The sequence below is a fragment of the Uloborus diversus genome, chromosome 8, assembly GCF_026930045.1.
Source record: "Uloborus diversus isolate 005 chromosome 8, Udiv.v.3.1, whole genome shotgun sequence".
In the NCBI taxonomy this organism is placed as follows: Eukaryota; Metazoa; Arthropoda; class Arachnida; order Araneae; family Uloboridae; genus Uloborus; species Uloborus diversus.
The window spans coordinates 150,603,415-150,621,311 of record NC_072738.1 but is presented as its reverse complement, the minus strand read 5'-3'; the positions used below and the strand labels follow the sequence as shown (position 1 = coordinate 150,621,311).

General features: G+C 31.3%; 1 protein-coding gene across 1 annotated transcript in view; it reads right to left on the bottom strand.

Annotated features, from left to right (window-relative positions):
* LOC129227242 (nucleoprotein TPR-like) overlaps positions 1-17,897 on the bottom strand; it is a 128,765-nt gene that overhangs the window by 84,414 nt on the left and 26,454 nt on the right. Inside the window, exons 14-24 of the mRNA XM_054861755.1 lie at positions 17,196-17,346; positions 14,433-14,590; positions 14,236-14,314; positions 5,891-6,034; positions 4,748-4,921; positions 3,852-3,992; positions 3,096-3,206; positions 2,314-2,374; positions 1,542-1,646; positions 1,066-1,160; positions 189-243 (exon numbers count right to left, since the gene is read on the bottom strand). Coding sequence (XP_054717730.1) covers positions 189-243; positions 1,066-1,160; positions 1,542-1,646; positions 2,314-2,374; positions 3,096-3,206; positions 3,852-3,992; positions 4,748-4,921; positions 5,891-6,034; positions 14,236-14,314; positions 14,433-14,590; positions 17,196-17,346 — 1,274 coding nt within the window. The remainder of the gene's footprint in view (positions 1-188; positions 244-1,065; positions 1,161-1,541; positions 1,647-2,313; positions 2,375-3,095; positions 3,207-3,851; positions 3,993-4,747; positions 4,922-5,890; positions 6,035-14,235; positions 14,315-14,432; positions 14,591-17,195; positions 17,347-17,897) is intronic.

The window sequence follows — 17,897 nt, the reverse complement described above, 5'->3', positions numbered from 1 at the left end:
AACAAATGATCAATATAAAATTTGAAACAAAAACTAATTGTATTTAACTAGTTGTTTTTAAAAGGCAACATTTTTGCCAAGAACAGAATAAGAATAGTAGCTTTCAATAGAATTTTTGAGATGGAACCCACCTTCTTTGAAAGTATTTGATGAATTATAAGAATTACAGAAAAGTACTGTAAAATTACCTTTATTACTAGATTGCAATGATGAATCCATTGTTTCTTTCAACTGCTTATTAATCTGAGGGGAAAAAAAAGCAAACATAACAAATTATGATTAAAAAACAAAAAAGATAAAAGCACAAAGACGGAACTTTTTTGAGATTATACACTTTAATAAAAGTTGGTGGGACTGCACACATTGAGGAGTGACAACAAATTTCTGGACATTCATATGCACAAGCTACAGTAATATAACAATATATGCAAAAGAAGAAGTCCAAAACTTTGTAGAGTGATCAGGGGTCTGTCCAGGATTTTTCACAGGGTCCGTTTTTTGTGAAAAATCAAATAATTAAATTTTTTTTTCTTGTAAAAACGAAAGTTTAGACTCTTGAGATGGTGGAAACTGCATCATTGACACTTAAAGTTGAGTGTTTTCTCTCTTTTCTGTTGAGAATATCATTCTTGAGTGTTTTTCTAGTATTTGAAGATGCAAAAGGGTTGAAATCTGTTGCAATTTCTGGCAAAGCACGTGTTTCGTTGAACATGCAAAGTGGTAAGCTTCCAAAAAATTAATTTTAACAAAATGAGTTATTAATTGGAAAAATTCTTATTCCCTGTCACTGGTAGACAAGAAAAGGGCGCCATCTATTGACAAGAAAGTGAAACTTTTTAATGACTGACTGAAAAAAGTGTAAAAACGCGGAAAAAATCGTAAAAGACGGGAAATCGGGAGATGGAAGCAAAAAACGAGAGTCTCCCCTTAAAAACAGTAAAGTTGGCAAGTATGGGTTTCCTTCTTCATATTCTCTCTTATTTTCCAGAAGACTATTTAGGGAGGAAAGAGACAATAGAGGGGTAGAGTTTTTTTTTTGTCTTTAACATGGAAGTGCAAAATTACCTCATCTTGCTCTTTTAGACGTAGTTCTAACTCTCGACACATATTGGAGTACTGATCCGCACTTTTTGAAGTCAAATCAAGCTTTTCTTGTAAGCCTTACAAAAAGAAATAATAAATGTTAAAATTATAAATAACAATGGAATATCAGACAAAGTATGTTTACCTAATGACAAAAACAAGTTTTAGCAGTAATGATTAGATTTATGTAAGCAAATCAAAATTTTGTACTCAGACATTTAACAAAAATAATAGGAATGAAAATAAGTTACATTATGTTATTTTGAGTGAAAGTTTATGATTACTAAAAATAAGCGTTTAATCAAAAAGAAAATTTACATACTAATATTACTTTAAATTGTTTTTCAAATTAGTTTCACTTATCATTTGGAATTAGTCTTACATAAACCACTAAACCATTTAACTAAATATATAATTGATTTAAAAAAAAAAGCAACACAATATTCAAAATGCCTTACCTTTAAGTTTTAGTTGTGCTTCAGACAATTGTTCTTTCAAATGTTTTATTTCAGAGGACGCTTGAACATTTGCTCCTGGAGACTTCTGTGGAGTTTTTGCAATTGCTGGATATAAATTTTTAAAAATAAATTAATTAAAAATTAGTATCTTTTAAAAATAATGTCACAAGAATAATAAGCAAAGTCATCTGTTGTTAAATCAAATACGGGTCTCCCTCTTTCCCCCAATGAGTTACCAAAAAAAAAAAACCCTCCCCTCTCCAAAGAAAATTTTTAAAAAAATAACAAATTTAATTTTACCTTAATACCATCAAAAACTCATGGGGAAACAATGCTTCAATGGTACTGTCAAACTTTATTAAAACTAACTAAGAAAAGGGGCCTTTAAAATTTTTCTTAACCATGTCTTATCAGAAAAACAATAAGTAGCAGTATGTGTAAATACCATAGGACATGGATTGCAAATGCAATTTAGCCATAATTTGTTTTAAGCGTGTTCAAATTAACGAGGTTCGACTGTAGGAAAAAATTATGTTTTAAAATGTCCTAAATGACACATATTTATAGCTATTAAAAAAAGAAACGTATTTAAAAAAAACTTAAAACTTTTTTTTTCAGAAAATTAAGCATCAATAATCATACATAGAAATATTTATTGTTTTTCTTTTTCTTCAGTTATTTTTAACAACTTACTAATCGAAAGGGGGAAAATGCATTAAAAGATAAATACTAAAATTTTTTATAGAAAAATAAAAATTTGAGATAAACTTACTAGTATCCGTAGGAGGTCGTTTTTCTGGGGTTGATGCAAGTTGAGCTTTAGTTGATAATAGCTATAAATAAATAAATATATTTATTCAAGGGTTCGGATGTTTTACAAAACATATTCACATTTTATTTAATTATTACATAATGAAAGTATACTTTCAAGAAAAGATATTTTGCATTAAAAATGTTCATTAATAATTTTCACTGTTAAAAACATATTGTTCAATCATGACAAAAAATTAGTTTTTTTTTTTTTTTTTTTTTTGTAAATTTTGAATCAATCAAATCTGTAATAATATTCAATTTAATCTTTACAACTTTAACTTTTACAGAAATGAAACAAGTCTTAAAAAAGAGGAGGAAAAAAACATGTTGTCACCAGTATTAGCTTTGAGTATACAGTTGAGTTCTGATAATTACAGTTGATCGGGACTGACACCAACTTGGACTGCTGAAAACTTGGATTGTGTGGAAAACACAGTAAAATCAATATAAACATTAAGTTTCAGACTAAAAAATGGAGATTAAATATTTTAGAACTAACAAGTGTAAGCATACAGATTTGGAAAAAAAAATGTATTTTAAATAAGATTATTCATTAAATTTTAAGAACAGACAAGTGACAAATTGTACACCATAGCAAGAGGGGTAGGTCCACAATTTACAACAACTTAGATTAGTAGAACTCTGTACCATGAGTATACCATTTACGAATAAATGAATATACCATATGATACATGAAAACAATAATACTAAATTGACATAAAAATATTTTCAAAAAATTACTTCTTGATTAAGACCATGTACTTGAGCATATACATCAACTAAATCTCCATGTAATTTTTGATTTCTTTCATGTTCAGTATCTAATTTGGATTGTAGCTCCTTATTTTGTTTCTGAAAGAAAAATGAAACATGTAACAAATCTTTTTAACATTAAACTTAAAGTATGCAAAAGTATAAATAAAATGAATATTTAAAACTACACACAATATAAACTATTACAGCAGATTGAGCTGCGCAAAAAGCAACCTCTCTGTTATTATCTCTGTGCATTGGTAGCACTAAGTCACACAAAGCATCCAGTTTTAGAAAACACCAAAGCGAAAAAAGAAACTCAAGAAATGAGAATTTCAGAGACTAGGTTATAGAAACTTTCTAGAGAAAAGGGGACCTACTGGCAGCCATTTGTGCAATACATTTTCATTCATCATTTACGTACAATTGACTCAATTTTACACTGTTTGAGACCACGGAAAATCCTCAAAAAATTGAGAGTGCATGAAATTGAACAGCATTGTTTCAATGAAAAGAGATTTTGGGGGTTTGTAAGCCATTGGTAAAAGAGTGTTTGTAAATTAGAAGCTCACAAAATAAAGCCTCAACTGAATATACATTCAAATGATGGATTAACATTAATATAGCTATTATACATATTAGACCAACATTTAACTATATCTGAAAAACAGTGAAATACTGACCGTAGTTTAGAATCAAACATAAGTTTTTTTAAAAAAATCAAATAAATTGAAAATAACATACCTCCCAAACTTGAACTGCAGATCGCAATTCTTCATATGCATTGTCCAACTTAGCTTGCAAAATCAAGTTCTCTTTTTCATACTTTTCAACTTGATACTGAAGATTGCGCTTGGATTCCGATTCTATACGTTCTAAATTGTTCTGAGGAGAAAAAATAATCATACATTTTCACAGCTCTAAAATTTTATTTTGATCAGTAAAATTATGTATATCTTATATGTTAAAAATGCATATGAATTTTTATACGCATATATATATGTCACTGTAACTCAGGGGCGGATACAGAAAACCATTTTACAGGGAGTCATGTTGAAGAATGCAGCTGGGAAGCAAACTAATCACTTGATCATCAGTCGAAAAAATGATAGCCTGCTCCAACAGGAATTTCCCATTCCTTAACTAACTCTTCATTTTGAGTGTGACATTCCTCCCCACCCCAAAAGAAACCAAATCCTCTTTATTAAACAGCTCTTTCATTTCTTCAACCTTATTTATTTTACCCAAGTTCTAGGAAAACAGCACCTAGGCACCTAACATTTTATTCTCCCAATTATATTTTCTACCTCACATACCATAGAATCGCTCAAAATGACACATAAGATACATAATGAAACACAAAATTAAAAAACATAAATCAGTTTCTTGTTTATTTCGATGTAGTTCTATAAGAACAGAACTAACAAATAATGACCGATAGAACATTAGATCAAAAAAAAAAAAATTTCTTTCATGCATAGTACAATTAAGAAAACGACAAAATTCATTACAGTTGAATAGTAATGAATAACATTTTCAATTTCAAACCAACCAGTTTCAGGCCAAACTAGGATAATTGTGCAGTTATTTATATATTTTTATATATAATATATATTATATATTTTTTAAAAAATTCATACCTGAACAGCTTGAAGATTTGCCATTAACTTGGTTTGATGTTGCTGTTCTCGTGCAATTGATTCTTTTTCTTGCAGCAAACGAGATTCAACATTCTTCAATAAGTCTCTTTCTGCTTTTAAATTCTCAATTGTAACTTCGGACTTCGCAAGTTTTTCTTGGGCAACCATTAAATCCTTAAAAGTAAAACAAAAAAGAAAGAATAAAAATTATTCTTAAAAACTGATTTAACAACACTTTTTAAAAGCTTTGCATCATTGAAGACAAAATGACTCAAGCTGAAAAAAACATAACTCTTTGATAAGTTGAAACTTAATACTTTGACTAAAATGTCAAAATTTCTGATAAGAAGAAAGAAACAGCATACGAAAAGGGAAATAAATATTCTTACACATCTATACAAGCATATACATAAAGGGTAATTGAAGCATAGATAAAGGTTTTAACCATACTATTCATTTTGTGACCACACAATTTCAGAGGTGGTAAGCTATTGATATAAATGGCCCAGAAAGTAAATGTAAAAGTTTTTAGTAAAAGTAAATAAAGAAAAAAAAATTTGCAAAGGATATTAAAAGTTGTTTTGGCACAGGCAAGTGATGGATGTGCTTCATCAAGTGCAGTGGAACACTGCCCACTTTTTATGAATAAGGGTTAAGCTAACCATTAGCAAGACCAAAATAAACCTTTATCTTTTAAAGCTCAAAAGCTGATATTCAGCATATTTAACTAAAAACAAGTATCATTAATCTTGAGGTAGAAGCTTGTTGGAACCACAATCCATGCTGAACACTGTTGCGACAAAGTGTTTATTTATAAAAATGACAAAACGGGTTGAAATAGCATTACACTACTATCCCTCCAAAAAATAGTCATCTTCACTTAATAAAATTTTGAGTTTCAGCCTAAAAGGTATTTATTTGACAGATTATTTCACAGCAGTTGTGCTTTGTGGCAACAAATCTACTTCCGATACTTACTAGTTCAATCTTACAATACCAAAACTGGGCAGAAAAATTTAGTGACATTTCGAATCCCCCCAAAATAATTTTACTTTTCCAAAAGTTAATTAATATGACCCAATAACTCAAAAGTAATAAATATGATGCTAACTTATCCAAGTCAGTTCCCAAATACTCTCTTACCTGAGTAACAGTATTTATAGTCTGTTGATGTTGAACAATGCTAGAACTAAGTTGCACATTTTTTTCTTTAAATGACATATACTCCTTCTTGTAAGTGTCTAGATTTGACTGCAAGATCTTCAATCTTTCTTCTGAATATTCACACTAAAATTAGATTGCATAATATATTATTTTCACGCACACTCGTAATTATTTTACACATGTATTTATAGCTATCACTAGTTCACAAAAAAAAAGGATAAAAAAAGGAAACATTGGCAATAAATATAATGCAGAAAAAAAAACATTCCTGTACTTTGCATTTCTTTCCAATGTTCAAAAGCCAGCTGAGAAAGCAAAGTACTCCCCCCCCCCCAGCATCAGCAATCCCTCATGCCAAAAAAGAGGCAGAATGCTTCTCTTAGAAAGGGCACTTTATCAGAATAATTAAGCAGTATGAAAACTATTTTATTTACGAATTTTATATACAATACACATATCAAAGCCAAATATTTAAGTACTCATTTTCTTAAACATCAAAAAGATTTTTAATGTTTAAATTGATAAATTTTAACAAAAACTGAGTAAATTCAGATTCCAGGGATCAAAGTGACCAACTGACAACATATAGGACATTTTTTGAAAAAATATAGGACACATTTTGAAAAAATATAGGATTTATAGGACACCAAAAAAAGATTAAATTTTGCATACACATCATAAAGAAGTTACCTTTCAGTGCCATTGATGAAAAAATGTATACAAAAATTGTTAGACATACCTTATTGATTCTTTCCTGTACTATAAAAATTTAAATTTCTCATACGCAAAAAATAAATAAGTAAAAACGATGATAATATTATGGGAAATAACAATTTATTTCAATTAAAAATCAAAATAGTTTAGCAACAAATTATATAGAACTGCTGACTCTGAGAAGCTTTTAAATTTTTTATTACCAGTGTCTGTTACAGCTTGCCCCGCCTCAATGTCAAGTCTTAATTTTTAATTTCCAATTCCCCTCATCTATCATTGCCTGAGCTGAATTAATGCTTTCGTTACAACCTCTAGTTCTATCTCAACCTTGAGATAAACCTCTCAGTTTATCTCAAGAAGATTTTTTTTGTTACATCACTCAATTTAGGTTTTATAATTTTCCTTCTTATTTCTTTCAGTTTTTTTTCTTTCTGTTCCTTATATTTCAAGTGTGCTGCTTTGCACAGCTGGATCATTTTTTAAATTCACATTAATATTTTCCACGGGGAGTTTTACGTCTTATCACTCGGAGAGCAACAATTGCGTCTAAATTCATGTTTGGTTTGTCACTACTAGTGACTAGTCAAAATTCTTTGTTTAAGCCTCTCTCCTTGGAAGTTTGGCCATAAGAGAAAGTCAGGACAGCCTTAACAAATTTGGTCAAATAAGGGTAGTGCAGATTTTCATCCTTCAGGTTAAAGATGTCATTCCAATACTTATTGACGAGGTTATCTGCTATATTCTTAGGAAGACCTTCGTCATTGATGTACATTAGGGTGTATCAAAAAAAAAAAAGGAAAATTGTTTTGTTAAGTGGCACATCCTCATATTTTTCCTTTTATGTCAAAACTAAAAAAAATCACATAATTTCAACAACGCCAACCGTGCCGACTTGCGTCTGAAATTGTGAACCATCACTTATGTACTAAGCTGAATCCAGAATTTTTTTTTTTTTTTTTTGAAATTCGAAATTTTATGCTGGTAAAATGTTGCCCCTACAGCCCTATGTGTAACAAAAACATTTATTCAAATTTTAAAATATTAAAGTATACAGCAAAAGCCCTTTTTTTCAAAAAATTCAATTTTTCCATCTTTTTTAAAAAGTTATAAATTTATATAAAAAATCAATTACAAAAATTATTAGCGAACACTTGTTTAAATCAACATTTGCAAATGAATAATTAAAAAAAATAATGTATTTAAAATGAAAAATTTAACTGAAACATGAAAAAAAAAAAAAAAACATATTTTAGTGTACTATGTGAGAGAATTAAATATTGCATGAGAGCAAAAACTCCTACTTATAATGCTAATTACCTACTTTATTATTTATATTTTTCAGCTTTACAATTTCTAAAATCTTACTTTATGTTTTTTAAAAAATATATAGAAAAAAAAGTTTCTTGAAGAAAGTTATAAGTTTTAGGCTAAGTGCAGGACAAGGGCGCCCATATGCAAAATTTTAAGTGGGGGGGGGGGGCTCAGATATTTTCTCCATAGAAATCAATTTCAGTACAGATTTAGAGTTATTTAAAGTTTGACATTTTTAATAAATTATTCATTAATTGCTGGAGAAGAAATGTTTTTACATTTTTGCAAAGAAAAAAGTACTAAAAGCAAGGAAGCTCTAATTTCAAAGGCGGGGAGGCTTGAGACCCCTCTTGCCCCCCCCCCCCTCCCATATGGGCGACCTTGGTGCAGGACACTTCAATATTTTTTAACTTGAAAAAATGTTTTCGTGGTACATTTGGGGCAATCAGGGCAACGTTTTATCAACATGAAATTTTAAATCTTTTATTAGATCTAACTCAAGTAAATTTTCACCAGTTTTCCCTTTAAGAGCTTCTTTTTTGATGACGCAGGGCATAACTTTCAATGAAAAGTGACATAACTCGTTATGCATAAGGTGTAAAATTCCTCTGGGGTACCAAAAAAATAGGATTTTTAATGGAAATATAGGATTTATAGGAAATATAGGATGGTTTTTGACCTTTTTTTGAAAAATATAGGATTTATAGGAAATATAGGACGACTTTGATCCCTGAGATTCATATTTGAATCAGTCAATAAGACATGGCTTCGACTTAAAATTTGACCCTCATTTGAAAAACTCGTAAACACATACAGTGATGTTCCCATCAATTTTTCTGAGGGTATACTCCCAGTAATCCATTACACACAATTTGTGTATGTGATCACATACATAGTATGTCATAATATGAAAATTTATGAAGCTTGAGGGTATACGCTATTTGTCTAAAAAGTGTTTGAGAGTATACGCGTACATAGAGTATACCCTGTGGGAACACCATTGAATACATAGTCTGTCCACTAAATACGCAAACTCATTCAATCTAGCGGTCATGACGCAGACTATAGTCCTGCAACCTGTCAATGATAGTTGCCTGACTGCGCATATGTTTCAAGTTATGTTAGTTTATGTTGTCTTTGCTATTTCTGCTCGTCGAAAATGGAAATTGATGAAATCACACAGCAACGAATCAGTTTGCGTACTTTGTGTGAGACCAGAAAACAACTAGCGAGCCTAACTGCAGAGGACTTCGAAAGGTGCTTTAAAGACATGCTCTTTTTTTTGGAAAAGAAGATGGGACAAGTGTATAGCAACGAATAGAGAGTACTTTGAAGGGTACAAAATCAATGTGGACCAAATTTTGCAAAATAAATTTTTTAGGCTTAAGTTTGCATATTTATTGGACATACTATGTATTACGTTAAAAGATTAGGTCAGAAAAAACATTTTACAAATTTCAAAAAAAAAAGTTAATAAAAAAAATGGTAAACCAGAAGTTAAAATTTATGTGTGTGCGTGATAGATTTAGGAAGTTTTCATCATTTTCTGCCAATTCATTTATTCATTCTTAGTTATTTATTTGTTGAATTTTTATTGATCACTTGCTCATTTACACATTTATTAATTCATTCAAATAATTATTCCTTTATTTATTCATTAATTCACTCATTCATCAGTTCATTCACCCATTCATCTACTTTTGTTGATTCATTAACTTTCATTTACTCATTCATTCATTCTCTTTAATGGTGTTTGTACACAGCAGGGTTGGTCGAAAAACAATTTTTTTTCCTAATCAATTTCCAATAGCACGAAAAACTTGCGCATTGGCATCCTAGTAACAGGAAAAATAATTAAAAAATTTATTTAAAAAAATTTAAATTGCGCAAAAGCCCTCAAGTTGGGAAAAAAAAAGGAAAAATTGGCAATTTTTAAAGACATTTTTTTGAAAAAATAATTTACTTCATTTCTAATAGTATAGAAAACACTTTGTAGTTACCAAAATGTATAGAAAAAACTTGGGGGCACTTTGTCGATCATTTGAATTTGCGCAGAAAGCCTGAAAAGAATATTTTTAAAGTAAAAGTCTATTTATTTCAAAAATTCTTCAGCTGACATAAAGCTATAAAAATATACTATTAAACATCCGTTTTAATACATTTCTCTTATGCTGAAATGACTCAGGGCTCACCACGGTGTAGGTCCAACATTTCAAATTTTTCCAGGGGGGGGGGGGGAGTCAAGGGGTGCAAATTCAATGGAAGTTTCAGCGGAAAACAGCAAAACTCACGCCCACTCAAATGTAAATTTATTTCTAAAAGCCGTGGTGAGGGGCGGGCAACAAACCACGCCCTGAACCCCAAAATGACGGGCCTAATCAGGTAGCGGTGGCAGCAAGTCGAGTCCAGCTCACCACCCTACCCAATCAACCAACCAATTTGGATGTGATTTGTTAAGCTGAAGTTCTTTAAATTCTGACTTCAAAACAAATGTTCTTGATTCGATTGTTATTTACTATGAAAACCTTCTGGGTTTTCATGCTTGCAACAGCTTTTTGCAGCCTCTGTCACAAGTTTCACACATCTCTCTACCGTTTGAGTGTGGTATCAAATATTCAAGCTATGGCAAGGCTTTGACTTTCAATAAAGTTCAAAGTCTTCTGTTGCCATCTTTGGCAACAATGGTAGTGATATCAGCTTATACTTGAGCCGATAAATAAGTTCAAGATAATCTGCTGCTTGAAAATTAATTAAAGCTTGAAGAATCCTGGCGGCTCATTTCATGATTTCAGTATTCTCCTGCAGCCTAATTCTCGAATGTGCTGTGTGGTTCAATATCATCGCCACATTTTATTCTCTGGATGACAAAAGAACGAGTTTCTATGAATGATGGGATCAAGAATTTCTTTTAATGCTATTCGGTAAATGTCTTGTTGTTTGAATGACCTTTAGTATAAGTTTCGGACCGTTTTTCACGGTGTAATGCATCTTAATATCAAACCAAACAGGAGCATAGGTCTTTACTATAATTTTTCTAATATCTGCATTACGGTTGTTGGACTAATTTGAGAAACATTAAAGTCCTAAAACCCAGTTAACCGTTGGGACTAACTGAGGAGTCTGGGATTCTTAACAGCTAGTTAAGGATCACTTGTTCAAATTTCTGTGCCCAGGGTATCGAAATTTCAACGGAAATGTGAAATTTCGGTGCCATACTCAGTCAGTAGAGAGATGTATAAAACTTGACTGGTGTACAAGTTTGCGGGCATGAAAACTCAGATGTTTTCATTAAATAGACAGCATTCAGATGAAGATCTTTGATGAAAAATTTCATACTAAGTCAAATTTTTCATAACTTAAACAGAAAAATCACATAAATTGATTTGGTAGGGTGTTAGTGTGTGTGTGGGAGGGGAAAACTCGACTTGCTGCAAAATCCACGTGGTGAGTTCTGAGTCATTTCAACATAATGAAGAAATAAGTAAAGCATTAAAACGGATGTTTACTATTTATTGAAAGTCAAAGCCCTGCCATAACTTGAATATTTGATGTCACACTCAATCGGTAGAGAGGTGAGCAAAACTTGTGACAGAGGATGAAAGAAAATGTCGCAAGCGTGAAAACCGAGAAGGTTTTCATAGTAAATAGCAATTAGATCAAGAACATTTGATACGAAGTCGGAATTCAAAGAACTTCAGCATAGTGAATGACATCCAAATTGGTTGGTTGATTGGGTAGGGTGGTGAGTGGGACTCGACTTGCTACCACCGCCACGTGATTGGACCCGTCATTTAGGGGTTCAGGGATTGCTTCATTGCCCCCCCCCCACCCCACAACACCGCACACCACGGCTTTGAGAAATAATAGTATTTACATTTGGGTGGGCGTGAGTTTTGCTGTTTTCCGTTGAAATTTCCATTTAATTTGCACACTTTGACCCCCCCTGAAACATTTTAAATGACTAGCCTGCACGTGTGAGTCTTCGGTCATTTCATCATAAGAGACGGGTATTTAAAACATCAAAAGGGATTTTTAATAGTATATTTTTATAGCTTCATGTCAGCTTAAGAATTTTTGAAATAATATGAACTTTTACTTTAAATATGGTATTTTAAAGCTTTCTGAGCGAATTCAAACGATCGACAAAGTGCCACCAAGTTTTTTCTATACATTTTGATAACTTCAAAGAGTATTTTCTATACTATTAGGAATGAAGTAAATTATTTTTTAGAAAAAATACACGTTTTTAAAAATTGCCGTTTTTTCTATTTTTTCTCAACTTGAGGGCTCTTGCTCGATTTCAAATTTTATTAATGAATTTTTTAATTATTTTACCCATTACTAGAATGCCAATGTGCAAGTTTTCCGCGCTATTAGAAATTGATTAGAAAAAAAAATTTTTTTTGACCCACCCTAGTACACAATCCTTAAATGGCTAATAAGATTAAAAAGGTATAATACATAAAACCGTCATCAGGATAAGCCTGGAGAGAAACTTTAAAAGCCCTTTAAAGTTAAGGACCAAACCCTTGAAAGACCCATTAAGATAAGGACTCAGGCCTAAAAAATTCTTCATTAGGGAAGGACACAGCATTAAAAGTTTACATTGTGACTTTGTGGCAGTCCCCTAAGGCAGGCATGCCCACAAGAGGGGAGGGAGCTGTGGCATTAAAATTTTTAGGGAGGTACAAATAAGAGGGGCTTGGCTTCATTTTGAACTGTCTCAGGGAACTTGCCCTATAGCATGGAGGATGGTGTGGTGGTCCTTAGGTTGGATGGACAACCCAGCATGAAGTCTTCTTTGATGCCTGGAAAGCACCCGATTCTGCAAGTGTAGTTGTATTATATTTCGATAAGAAAAATTTCATCTGCTTGAATGCGAAATAATACCGGGATGGTTGAAAATTAACTGAAATTTAAATAAATACAAGTGCATCAAAATAAGAATTTGTAGAAAATAATATTAGATGGGTAGCATACTGAAAATGATGGGTGATGGGATTCCATTTATTTAAAAAGTAAATGCCGCAATACCACTACTAAAATATATTTAAAAGAAATAAGTTGACTACACGTAAGGCTTCGTTAATAAGATTCCAATCAGTTTCTAAGCAAAGAAGAAGCTTCAACAACCATACCAAGTTTAATATGTGGGCTAGCACCTACTTTAATTTCATTACTACATACCTGCCAACATCCAAAGAAAAAAATCCAGTAGATTTTTTCAATGTAGCGCAATATCGCTTTTTTCCATGTTATTGAGGGGAAAATGGGGATTTTTTATTATCTCTTAGGAACTACTTTGATATACTCCCCCCAAATCGGAAATTTGGCCGCTTTTTTTCTCACTTATGGTACAAAATACAAGAAAATACTAAATTTGGCAACAGCAAAAACCTAAAAGCTGAAAAAACCTAAATGGGCAACACAAAAATAAGAAACAGCAACCCTAAAAAGTCCGTAGGGAGTGCCAGATTTTGCGCGTAATTTTTTTTTTTGGGGGGGGGGGTATATCAAAGTTATACCATCTCTTAAAGTACAATCATATGCAAGTTCCTTGAGTCATATACAGAGTTTAATTAATGAAATTATTAAATGGAAGAATAAAAGTTAAAGTAATACTTTTTCAATGAAAAGTTATTTAGGGAAAAAAAGAATTTCAATTATCTGTAAAAATTCAATCATAGACAGGTTTTTTTCAGGTCTTCAACAAGATTTAATCTACTTTTTTCGGCCGCAAAGTGCCCGATAATAGCGGTCGTTTTGTGTACAGGAAGAAATGTTGTAATTAAGCAACATAGGCTTAGCGATGAGTGCGCGAAGCGAGATCGCAAATATAAACAAGAACTGATGTTGCCAGATTCTAATGTGCTAAAGTTTGAAATTGAGTGGGAAACTTTCAAACCATGGAGTAAAAGCGCTAAAATGATGTAAAAATTTATTTTAAAGGGGTTTGGTGTTTTCATTTTCAAGAAAATCCCTAAATGGAAGGATTTTTTTTAGAGATTAATAAAAACCGGGAGATTTTCAATAAAAATCGGGAGACCGGGAGAAATGTCAAAAATCCGGGAGTCTCCCAGAAAATCCAGTAGAGTTGGCAGGTATGTTACTAGGTTCTAACAAAAACTTTCAATCAGTTTTTTTAGTGTTTCTTATACGTTATAAGGCGCCATATATTTTTAAAAAATTTCTTTTTAACAGAGAGAAAAAAGGAGAATATGCCAAGAAAAAATACGCAGAAAATAAGAGCATAGGTAAAGAAAAAAAAATATTTCACGAAGTGACATTTTAAAACTTACTTGTGAGATATATTTAGCATTTTGAATTCTTAACTCTGAAACATCGTTTCGCATTTGGTCCAGTTGTTCATTCAGCAATCTAGAAATATTTTTAAATTTACAAATGATGTAGGCATTTGTTTTGGGTTAAACTAACAATAAAAGTAACATCACATTGAATTTGCTTAAATAAATTTATTCACTGAATGCTTACGTACCTTTCATTCTCATTCTTTTCCTTTTTGTAATTATCAAATTCAACTTGCAATTGATTCAGAGCCATTTTGGATTCCATAATGCGTGGATCGCCAGGAGAATATTTGCCTGGACTCTTTTCTGAAAAAGAGAGTGAACCTCCAGGTTGTCCTAAAAGAGACTGAAATTCAAAACAAAAAAAAAATAATAATAATTAATCAAATGAGAAACCTTTAATCCAAACAAATGTACATATAGAAGTTAAATTTCCTTTTTGTGCAGTGAGATGAAAACCACAAATTACAAGCCAACATCACATTCATAAAAATCTCTTAACATCTGAAAAATTTCCTTTGGCTATATAAGAACCTAATTTCTTAAAAAATCTTTTAAGAAATTAAGTAATATCAAACAGGGCTGAGGAATCAGGGAAAATGGTTCCAGCTCAGACTCCAACTGAACTCCTTCACCCCAATATCAGTTCGATACCCGACTCTGCAACCCTTACAGCATTGTGTACTCTGAGGGAGAATGGCCGACTCCGAGTCTCAAAATTTTAAATCTCTTTACTCATGACTCCGACTTTTACCACAAAATCAGTCGGACTAACTCCATAGCCCTGATTCATTTTGATCAAATATAGAGTTCCATCATAAATTCAACATTTAAGTGCAAAAACACAAAATAAAATACAAGATAACAAATGAAGTCATTATGCCTGGAAGAGTTAACCATGCATTTTAAATCAATTTGTCTGCATGGGGAGGATGGAGGGAAAATTGTCACGCTTCTTATTTTTAAAATTTAATCACGTCAATGATTTAAAAACTGAAAATTAGTTAACCTTATATACTCTATACCAGAGGTTCCCAAACTTCAGACCTCCGTGGACCATTCCTCAAAAATTACGAACTTTGCCAACCCGCTATTTTGCTTTTTTTTTTTTTTTAACTTTCTTTAACTAATAGTAACTGTCTGAAAACGGTTTTGTTGCCTAACATTTACAGTAATTACTTTCAAAAAAAAATAGTAATATAGTTTTTCAGTTATAAAATAGTAAAATGAATGTATCCCTTGAGCAAGTCGGGACCCGTAGCTCGGAAAGAAAATTCTAAGGGTGTTCGGTAAATTCAATTAAGTGTTGACGCGAAAGCGATGATTCCAAAAGATACCATAAAATATATCTGTTTTTAAATCTTAAGGCTATATCTATAAGATATAATAAGTATTAGATTTCTTGGTTACAACACTCAATAATTGCAGTTAATCTTAAAATCTGATATTGAGGTTAAATTAAAATTGAGAGAACATGAAATATAGGTATGGTAAAAGTTATTCAGACAAAACTGTATCCTACTGCATTTTGTGTACAATCTGCTCCAGAGGTACATGTACCCGGCCTTTCTCTTCAATATAGTGCCCTACTTACGTTTAAATTTTATAGACAAAACTTAAGATTTATTGGGAAATTTTTTTAGAATTATAGTATTTATATTTTTTATAAACACTGAAATTAACTCGGGGTGTCACCCACCTTATAGGTGTCACATGGGGTGGATCCCTCTAAAGAAAGGTTTTTTGACTTTGCAAAAAAGCTTTTTTTCTCTCAAGTTACAGCTTTCAAAAATTGAAAGGACGCGATTTGATTAACATCTATTAACTAAACATTTAAGGGGAGCATATTAATCCTTTTAACTTTTTTTTATAGGCATTTTTAAGAAATTTCACTTTTAAAATCTTAAATATTGGAAAATTTGATTTTCAAATTCAATTTCTAATGTTGTATACATCTTAAGCTAACAATGAACCACAACCAGAAAATTGCATGAAATGGAATTCATATTTCAAACTCTGTTTAGAGGTCCCAGCGCCCCCCCCCCCCCATGAAGGGGGAAAATTCAAAAGTAAAATACTGTATTACCCCACATTATACGGCATACCGGAAACAAGTAAAATTGACCAGCATGCCGGGAAATTAGAATTTTCCGGCATGCCAGATAATTCGAAATTTATTTTACAACAAAACAAAAGTAAATTTCCCCATTCAGTTCCAATCAGAAAGCAAACCACTGTCAGGAAAAAAATTAATAAAAATCCCAAAAGTAACCTTCTGTCAAAAAAAAAAGAAAATGTGTATTGCACATAATATGTGCAATACACATTTTCTTTTCTTGGCAGAAGGTTACTTTTATTTATGGTAGGTCAATAATTATGGATTTAATTATATGAAAATAAAGTAAACAATTCAGAAGCAATCATTGTTAATGTGATTTATTCATAGTTTTTTTAAATAAATTATTTTGGGTTCATTTTAGAGAAGTAAGTTTAATTTTTATTTATTGAATGATGGTAAATTCTTTAGCACTGGTTTAGGGATGGTAACTTTCTGCTTAAATGCTTGCTTACTTAGTTTTAATCTAATTTTTATAAAATTATTTGTTATTAAACAATATTTTTCTTGTTAAAATAACAAATGACATTGTTAGTAAATATTTTTACAAAATATTTATTTATTACAAAATATATATTTTTTATAGTATTATTATTTTTCCTAACCTCGATTTTTCTGGCATGCTGGAATGGACCAGGCAAACGTTATTGAAAATCTGGTGACCACAGAATTTTGCTATATGCCGGATAATGCGGAGTAATATGATAAGTTAAAAGATAAAACTGGAGTAGGATGTTTCAAAATCCAGGAGTCGGAGTCGGCCATTTTCCTTCCAACTCCACAGCCCAACATGTGATAAACACTTTTCAAAGAAATAATAAATATTCATATGAACCTCAGAAAATCCTTGATTGGTTAGAAGTACTCTGTACATATCTCTTTGGCGAACAATTGTCTCAAGCATTTCAGATTGCTTTGCTCGACTTTTAACCATTTCTTCCAACTGCATTGATAGTGTTTTAATTTCTTTTTCAAACTTAGATGTTCTGGAAGGAGAAGAAGGGAAAAAAAAAGGAAACATATAGCAATACTAAACAGGATGCTTTAAAATGCTTCTAATGCTATTTTAAAATGAAACCACCTGAAAACAGCTTAACTAAAAATTACTTTTACAGTTTTATTTACGAAAAGGTGATTCTTTGACTTCATTAAACTTTGGAAATGATTCTAAAGTAACATTAAATCTTTTTGAAATAAAATATTGGGCTGGGGTTACAGCAACTGTCTTTGTCAACAAAATTTTACAAGTATAAAAAGCTGATTTTTTGGTTTTTAAATTACAGCGGAGTTTTTAATATGAATATGTATTTCTTTAAAATGTTAAAAACTGTGCACAATATGGGATTCCCTCTTTTCTTCTATTTAAAAATTAATATTACTATTATAGTTTACTGAGTTTTATTAACTCTGATTGATTCATAAATTTAAATTTTAAGAATTAGTTTCATAAATTATTAATCCATTTATATTTACAAATTTGGACTATTCAGGAAAATAAAAAAGTCACAAAATAATACCAATGAGGGAACTAATTATT